This window comes from Adiantum capillus-veneris, chromosome 25, assembly GCF_014529385.1.
Source record: "Adiantum capillus-veneris isolate H3 chromosome 25, ASM1452938v2, whole genome shotgun sequence".
NCBI classification, from domain to species: domain Eukaryota; kingdom Viridiplantae; phylum Streptophyta; class Polypodiopsida; order Polypodiales; family Pteridaceae; genus Adiantum; species Adiantum capillus-veneris.
Window position 1 is genome coordinate 59,545,922 of NC_140955.1, and position 9,279 is coordinate 59,555,200.

Here is a 9,279-nt window from a genome sequence, read left to right on the forward strand (position 1 = left end):
CCGAGGGGTAGGAGTCCACAGGGTCCACCTGAGACTCTTTGCAGTCCCTACCCCAGCAGTCCTTAAGATTTATATATGGCTCGCAAGCCAACAACTCCCCATCCCACGGGGCATGACCAGCACCGCATCCGACTTCATGCATCACTTCTTCCTCATCATAGGCATCGACATAGTTGGGAAACATTGCACCCAGCTTCCTCGTCAACTCTTCCTCGCCAATTTCTTCCTCGCAACACTGATCCGCCATCTCTCTCTCTCTCTCTCTCTCTCTCTCTCTCTCTCTCTCTCTCTCTCTCTCTCTCTCTCTCTCTCTCTCTCTCTCTCTCTCTCTCTCTCTCTCTATTTGAGGTAATCGAGGGTTTGCAGGAGGAAGGTACACAGCCACTAGAAGGAAGGTAAGCTACACGTCACTAAACAACCTCTCTCTCTCTCTCTCTCTCTCTCTCTCTCTCTCTCTCTCTCTCTGGCAATCGAGAGTCTGCAGGATTATGGTTGCATTTAGTGAAGTGCAGGGGCCTCAAGACGACGTTTGGACAGGTTGCACAAAACCGCGGTGATGGAACTCCTGAGCACACGTCAAGCTCGCTCGTGCTAATGCAGGCAGGTTTGACTTCCTTACACGTGAAAAACAAGGTGAGGGATGGCACGTATGCTCAAATGTTGAGCTCTGACAAGCCCCAACACGTCCTCTGCATTCCGCCTCACGACTCCAATCTCCCATCGTCAGGTCATGTGGAGTGCTTACTCTCTTCAGCTGCAACTGTAGACGGCTCCAAGCAGATTTTAGCATGCCTTCTCACCTCGAAAAGTGCTGACCGTCCACGTAGACACCATCCGTGAAAGTACACCCAAGCTAGCCCAACACTAAGGCCTTTCCTTAGCAGGCCAAAAAGTTCATTGTTACACATTTTTTCAAAAAAACATAATATTGTATTGTGACACTACATGTTTAACAAGTGAAAGAATCATGGTGGCTTTCTAAAATAATTAGAACGTTAAAAAATCATTAGGTTCAGTGTTCAAGAAAGGATTGCCTCAGCTTAGCCTTGAGCCGGTTGAAAATGGAGACTACCTGGTTGCCAACCATGGTAAAGGGAAGAAAAACTCGTGAAATATGTGAGAAAATAGTTCAAAAATCCTGCAAATTTTAAATTTATGCTAGTATTTTTGGTTCGCCTCTTTGTGGAAAGGAAACTCAGTCGACGGCCGCTTAATAAAAGAGACTTTCCTAAATATTGACTAGAATTAAGTTATAGAATGTAAGAAAAGTCAAGCCATGTGAGGCCGTGAAATGAAATGTGAAATTAAAAAAATTGATTAATATATATGTGTGTGTATATCCATAGAGTTTACTAGAATTATGCAAGTGAAATTTCACTTTAACATTCTAAAACAATAGAACGCAAAAAAAGTCAAGACATGTCCGGATATGAAATGAAAGTGAAATAAGCATTTAAAGTAAGTCTCTATCATGCACTGAAAACAATGAAAGTCTCCCTAACCCAACACAACACTAAGGTTTCGTTTAGAAAGCAAAAATAATATTGTCACTTTCTATTTTTCTCAAAGAAGCTTTTTATTAAAAATTTATTGTCAATTGCATTATGTAGGCCATAGTGAATTTTCACCTTGTTGTTTACCTTTAATTGAGCCTTTTTCTTCTTAATGAAGTTTCCTTGCACTATGTTAATGTGAACAATGAATTTAGCTTTTTTGAACCCATTGGAAAATGTATAAAAAACTCTTGAATGTGATTTTGGCAAACCAAAACAAAAAGACCACCCTAAGGTAGAGGAGCTGGTTTAGAGACATCAAAATCTCGACGCATCTAGCAAGAGCTTCGGTTAGCCATTTTGAGCGGGGAAGGGTACAAAGGATGCACCATGAGCGTGCACAATTGCAACAAAAATCAATAGCTCGAATGGTGCTTGCTACCTCAAACGCGATGCAAAAATATGATTTCCTATGTAACAAAAATGGAGATGAGTTGCAAACCCATCAAGGGGGTAATTAGGTACAAAGCTGCCAACAAGGCTTGAACACATGATGCAACGACCAAGATTCTCTAAAAGCTATACTAACCACAAAAGCATTCAAGCTTTCTTGTCTCTAATTTGGTGCATTTTGGTGATATTTTTTGGGGGTAGGACGGGTCCTAAAGAGGGACCCATACTTTTATTGGCACCTCTACCCTAACATCACTTTTTCACATGTTGAATGGAGAGCCGACCACGTGGACGAATAATGACCCTTGTTGCACGAGACTAGTCAAAACCTTTTTTGTCCTGCCCAAAGGGCAAGGCTATAGCATTGCCTTCTCTTTTTGCTGACTAAAATAGGAAAAAGGTTGAGTTGTATTTTTAAGCATTTTTTGATAGATCAAAAATGTTGATTGGTTGAAATAAGATAGTGGACACTCATTGAAATGAATTGTGTAAATCTAATGATGGACATGTATTGAGTTTTGAAATATAAAATGAACTCTCGTATATCAAGGAAAAGATTTTGGGTTGCGCAATGCCTTTGGAAGCATGAAACGTTGACAATCTTACATGTTAAATGATAAAACCTTAAAGGCTCCACAAATCCCAAGAGTCACCTTTTCATTTTGAAATATGAGAAGTTCTTTTAGCCACCTTTTCATTTCGAGAATTTGGTTCACCCCTTGAAACTTGAGGTAATAGACTAAAGTTGTCATTTTTGTTAGTTAAAACTTTATGGAAGGAATTTATCATTTAGGGCTTTAACCTTTAAAGATTTTTGGCCTGCTAAGGAAAGGCCTTAGAGTTGTGTTGGCTTGGGCGTCCTTTGAAGGATGTCATCCATGTGGACGGTCATCCTCTTTTGAGGCATTCGGGTGAAGGCAAAGCGTAGGACGATGTGACTCACAATGATTGTGGACAGCTTGAGAGAGAGGACGAAACGTGGGTAGGTCGGTGGTGTCGGCAATACACATTGAGGGCTGCAACTGGATAGCCTAGGAGGTCGGTGGTGTCACTGTGGTGACGCGGCCTTCTGCTCAGCTGGAAATATACACACACACACACAGACATAATGACACCTGCAGCAAGAAAGAATGAATCTCTCTCTCTCTCTCTCTCTCTCTCTCTCTCTCTTTGTTGTACTGCACATGCGAAGTGCATGTATTTTTCGTGTTGCCGAGAGGCGATGGCGACGGGGCCACGGGGGAGGATTGTGCAGATGGCGACAGGCTTAATTACATTTTGTTGTAGATGCCTATCGAGTCATAAAGGCCCTTGTTATATTGCACACGCGAGTTTGTGCTTAGAGACTAGAGTCATCTGCGATATTGTCTGCCTCGAGAGTTCCATCGATGTACCAGCTCACGTTTTGTTAGAGGCAGACTTGAAAATTCATTTTAAACATACAAACTTCCTTCCCTTGATTTTCCATAAGAAATGTTTAAAAATTAGGTTATCTTTTCGGGTTTTTACATTATTTCTCTCGCTTTTTGGACGGAATTTCTCCCTTTTCTCTTGCCCTCGACCGGCATTTCTGAAATTGAAACTGGCACGATATTAGGCTGAGACACATTTTTCACGAACACTGGTTACAGGTGTCCATCGAATCATAAAGGCACCTAGACCCCATTTAGCCTTAGATCGACGGTGTTTGCATTTTTGGCCTGCTGAGGAAAGGCCTTAGCGTCAGTGTTCGGAAAAAATGTGTCTCAGCTTAATATCATGCCGTTTTCGATTTCAAAAATGCAGGTTGAAGGCAAGGGAAAAAGGAGAAATTTCGCCCCAAAATAGAGAAAATTAGTGTAAAAACCCAAAAAATAAACCTAATTTTCTAAGATTTCCTCTTGGAAAATTCAATAAAGGAAATTTTGTATGTTTGGAGAAATGATTTTTCTCGAACACTGCTTAGCGTTGTGTTGGGTTGGGTGTACTTTAAAGGATGTCGTCCACCTTCACAAATCCTTCCATTGGCAGGCCCTCGTGATCCCTCACCTTGTTTGTTTTTATTTTTAGAGATTTTAAAGCTAAGTTTAGAACTTAAAGATGTAGAACTTTTAAAGTAAGGTCTCCAATGATCCAATGAGGACCTAGAGTTTTTTTTTATTAGAAGATAAAACTTTGAATTAAAGAAAGTGAAAATGTTACATGGATCCACAAGTAGGGGGAGGGTCACCCCGAGATGCTAGAGTTTTAGGACTTAGAACTTTAAAGCTTTTAAAGTGGGATTTACAACTTAGGGATCTACAGTTTTAAATTTGTAAAAAAAGCTCTAGAGTTTAAAAATGTAGAATTTTTAAAGTGGGGTGTAGAGCATAGGGATCTAAAGCTTAGGGCGTAGAGCTTAAGGGTGCTTTTTTAATTCAATTTTATGTGCTTATGTTTTTTTTTTTAAAGCTCACAGATGTAGTGATTTTAAAGTGGGATCTAGCTTCAGATCAAGGCCTAAAATTGATGCCTATTTTTTTTTGTCAAGGAATATTTTGCCTATCAAAACAATCTCAAAATTGCTTGTCATTTTTTGTATTTATATCTTTAAGTTAACGTTATATATGGCAAATTATATAAGTTGATTGCATTACACAAAGCATATGAAAGGAGGCTTGAAAAATTGCATGTCAAAAAGAAATTTTTATCATGCCTGGCAGGCCTTGTGATTTTATCACTTGTTTATTTTGGGAAAAGCTAGTCTCCTTTTCTACAGGCACATGGTTGTAGCCGAGCTATTGTCGACAAGGGGAACCGAAGGCCAAATCGAGGGGGTTTTAGGTGATGGTAATGCAATCCATAGTTATTGGTTTTTTTTAATAAAAATAAGTATACCCCATGCGTGGTCACACGTGTGCCAATTTGTCTCATATGCAATTATGCAATGCTTTTTGTAACTATGCCAATTTTGGCATCGACCTACCCTTCCTTAAGCCATATTCTAGCTTTTCAACATTCTTATCTTCTAGCTCTTCTCCATATGGTAAAAGTGCCTACGAAGGGTTTTGACACCTTCAAAACTTACCCCTGATGGAGGGCACGATTTCTCCTTTGAATTGTTTTATGTAAAGATATGGCTAACTCAAAGATACTCAAAATGCTCAACTATGAACGTAATTTTTTGGCAAACATTTTTTGACGAGCGCTTGAAATCCAATGAGCAGATTCCAAAAAGACTCTCTCTCTCTCTCTCTCTCTCTCTCTCTCTCTCCCCTCGATGTGTGCGTGTGCTTTGCCAGTGGTTGTATGTGTGTTTAAAAAAAGAGAAAAACAGTACAACCTTTCTATCACCCAAGCTTGGTAGTTTGCTATTTACATCTTGAATAACCATTTGATCAACCTTCTTCTTCTTCATCTGCTTTTCTCTCTCTCTCTCTCTCTCTCTCTCTCTCTCTCTCTCTCTCTCTCTCTCTCTCTCTCTCACACACACACACACACACACACACACACACACACACACACACACACAAATGATGTTAATACAAGGATTAAAGTCCTTCTGACGATAGGAGTGGCTTGTTGCCACGGCCTCGGTGTAATTAACTTGGGATTATCCTCAATATCTTGTATTGACCTAAGAAATCTCTTGTAAAAAAAGGGGTTTGTATTTACTCGGTGAAATTCTTAATGAAATTTTGTGGGTGGTTGCGTAATATACTGTACCTAACACCTAGTGAGTTAAGAAAGGTAATGGGTTTTAGACGAGCTGCTCTGACTTTGACTCTGTATAATTTGTCCTCATAGCCTTGATGATGCGATGGCTCCCTCCTACGGTATGTGCTCTACAATGCATCTCTCTCTCTCTCTCTCTCTCTCTCTCTCTCTCTCTCTCTCTCTCTCTCTCTCTCTCTTTGTATGAGGCGGCGCTGTTGGTTCTTCCCTCTCTTGAAGACGGACCTACCTTGCCCTCTTGAAGACGGACCCGCCTTGCTGCTGCTACGAATGGAATGTGGCTAATGGCATCGAAGCCTATAAAAGTTGAGCTTCCATGCTCACTTAGCATTGGTACAGGTGTGCGTCTATGGTGTGAGGGTGTGTACTAGTGAAAAGTTGTCTGTACCTTGAGAGTGTGAGGATTTAACTCGCAAGGGTGTGTGTTGTTGGCTCTATGGAAAAAGGCAAAGACAAGAAAGCTATTGTGGAGCTAGCTGCCTTGACTCAATCTTAGGTGACTTTGTCTCCAATATGGACTACTATTCGAGCTGCTTGGTTGTGTTGAGATTCACCTTTGATATGGTAGTAGAACTCATGCATGTTCTTGAATATACTAAGTCGATGTATGACTGTTATGGGAATAGTTGACTACTTTTTTTGATCTAGGAGTTTTGGGCTTCAACCAGGGAATGCCAAAAAAGGATGTCATGGTTGGCGACGGCTAATGGAGACACATCTGATGTGCTATACAATGCTTTGAAAGTTGCGTATGTCAAATGTGGTGCCATACAAAAGCACATGAAGTTTTGGATGATCTTTCATTTCAAAAATGTAGTCTCTTGTAATGCACTGAGCAGGATTTGCTTCACAGATGCAAGGCCAGAAGCTCTGGTAGTTTTCAACAAATGCAAAGTGAGGGTCATTTACTTCAGTGCCAGATGCTTGATGTCAACATGCTTATTGGCACTGCCGTTAAGATAGGGTCTTAAGGGGAGGAAATTTGTCCCCATGGCCATAGAGACTTTGGCCAATGAAAAACTGGCATGTCAGGGTGTTTTTTTGCGTGGCTTGCATGCAAGGAATCAACTAATTCTGAGATCAATGAGGTAGAATTTGGGCGCGTGAAGTATCATCGACCAACAGCAGTGACTTCTCGCGTTCTATAGCTCTTCTCTTCCGTCAGACCGTCTTGTCACCAAGCTCGTCAATCTTGCGCAGGATTTTATTTTTTTATTGTGCCACTATGGGCAGTGCCCTCTTCTACTTTAGACGACCTTGTGTTCTATAGCAATGCCCACCAAGCAAGACTAGTCGTCTGCGAGTTCGAAACTCTTTGGACATGGCAGAGGATGGCGAGAGCATCGATTACTGCGATGCAGAGGACGTCTTTGGAGATTGTAATGATCTGGCTATGGAGGGAAGCTTCTTGGACGAGCTCTTGAAGGCCACCCACGCTTGTACCCACACCCACACCTGCAACCCTCCAGGCCCGAGCAATGCTCCTCACACTCATACCTGCATCCACACTCATACCCACCTTTTCGCCCAGCAGCAGCAGCAACAGCAGAATGAAGCCTCCTCTGAAACCCTCAATTGCTCGAAAACGTCTCAAGGTGCAGAAGGCATAAACCTAGATGCATCTGAAGAAGCCATGGACATCTCCGCTTTTCTCAAGAAGAGGCCTCTTGGCAACAGAGAAGCAGTGAAGAAGTATAGGGAGAAGAAGAAAGCTCAAACTGCATATCTTGAAGAGCAGGTTGCACAACTCAGGTCGATCAATCAGCAGCTTTTGAGGAGATTGCAAGGGCATGCTGCTTTAGAAGCTGAGGTGCACCGTCTCAGAACCCTTCTAGCAGAGTTCAGGGGGAGGATTGATGGAGAGTTAGGGGTTCTTTATCAGAAAACTCCTAGGGTTTCACAGCCGCTTCCAGGTGGGTACATGCTGAATTCGTATAGTGTTCCTTGTGGGGGAGTTGATATGCCGTGCCTTCACCCCTCTCTGGCGAGGGACAATTTTTCTGCAACATTGCTTGATACATCCACATCTAGGCTTCCAAATTATTCTTGCGAAAAGGCAAGCACGAACTGTGGCAAGAAGCAGGGAACCCGAAGACGGCAGGCGGCGAAAAGGCACAGTAACATTGATATGCCAGATACTGTTGGAGATGCATGTTTGGTGTAGGCAAGAGGTGAGTCTATCGCTTCCTTCTCTTCTGTTGCGTTTTTCACTCAGTTTGGAGTGGCCGTAGGTGGGCATCTGTTAAAATCTGACTCCACAACATATTGTCACATAACAGATGCATCTCTCGTTTTAAGCCCCCGTCATTGTGTGCATGCTCGAGTGTCATTTCACTGTTTTTGCGCCTGCTTCATTCATTCATATATGTTTATTAAAAGGATACATGATTGGATGTAACGAGCCAGCAAAGATGCATAGTTCCTTCGCCGGTGCTTTTCTTTACATTGAAATGTTTTCTCGAGTGTGCACCGATAATTTGATACAGTGGGTGTGCAATGATGATTATCAATGTGTCTCGCGGCAGGAGAAGAAGAGAAGAGGAGAATTTTTAATGTCATAGGAACAATCCCAAGAGGCCTCAAGAAAAAGCAACTTTTTGCAGAGCAAGCATAGAAAGCAGGGGTTGGCTGGTGTCAATTTGGACTTTGATCTACTTCTTCCACCTCGAATAACAGGATCGGATCAGATTGGTCCGGAATATCTATTTGGCTCCACGACGTACGCTCTGAAGGAATCGGTGAATGATTTGTTCACATTGCCCTGGACTCTTTAAGAATAACCAATCCATCCTGCTCGGCTCTTTGTCTGCCCTTGTGCCAGTTTCAAGAATGTACTTGCTGTCAAGATGAGGAGTGAAAATTTGTGAATGGGGGGTCCATTTCACCTTATCCATGCTTACCCGCCCATATATTCTCCTTGGGTTGTGGGATTTGTCACATTATGATTATGATTGATTGGATCTTTCGAGTGGCTGAGCTCACTCCAGTAGGACTCGAATAAAGTTACCTGATTTGGCAAGTGGGCACTCTCTCTTCTATTGGAGTGGGTGTTTGTAAGTTGCGACTAGAATCGAGTTTCGAAGCAGACTAATCGTATTGAGGTGTGACACGAGAATGATGTTCATGCCTTGGTATTTAGGCTTTCCAAAGGAAGGACTGTGATGGGGGTGAAATTTTTAGCTAAGTGCAAAATAATGATGAGGTTTTGATATGAATTGCTCTGTTAACTTAAATAATGGTTAGTTTGATATGATTTGAATGTTTTTTTTCTTAGAAAAAAGCATTTATGGAGATGATGATGTGTTATTTTCTAAATAATGAAAATGACAAGAGTTAGTGTTTTCTCTTATTTCTAGCAAAAGAAGCGTGATGGATTTTCTTTTAGAGATTCAATGTTCATTTTTTCTTAGCTCAAAACAATGGCCAATATGAGTTGGTCATTTATGGGTCGGGGAGGGGGGTGAGAGAACTAAGTTTTTTTGAGTTCTGGTGTTACGAATTTTTAGCTGATATTTAAAATTTATTTTTCAATTTATGATCTCAAAGGAGGGTCATTTTAAATGTCAAATTAACTTTGAACAATGGCATACATTATGTTCTTGAGTTTGTACACCACATATAGGTTTTCTCACATCAAGTT

The 9,279-nt window shown here is 41.5% G+C and overlaps 1 protein-coding gene across 2 annotated transcripts; it reads left to right on the forward strand.

Annotated features, from left to right (window-relative positions):
* Nucleotides 1-6,887: 6,887 nt before the first annotated feature.
* On the forward strand, nucleotides 6,888-8,344 carry LOC147424957 (basic leucine zipper 23-like). 2 transcript variants are annotated; one of them, XM_086500450.1, is made up of 3 exons: nucleotides 6,888-7,552; nucleotides 7,671-7,810; nucleotides 8,165-8,344. In XM_086500450.1, exons 1-3 carry the CDS (start codon nucleotides 6,961-6,963, stop codon nucleotides 8,198-8,200), a joined length of 768 nt encoding a protein of 255 aa, XP_086356576.1. In that variant the 5' UTR covers nucleotides 6,888-6,960; the 3' UTR covers nucleotides 8,201-8,344. The 2 variants fall into 2 exon arrangements, with proteins under 2 accessions (XP_086356576.1, XP_086356575.1); XM_086500449.1 differs by having other exon boundaries at nucleotides 6,897-7,810; nucleotides 8,165-8,302.
* The last annotated feature ends 935 nt before the right edge of the window (nucleotides 8,345-9,279 follow it).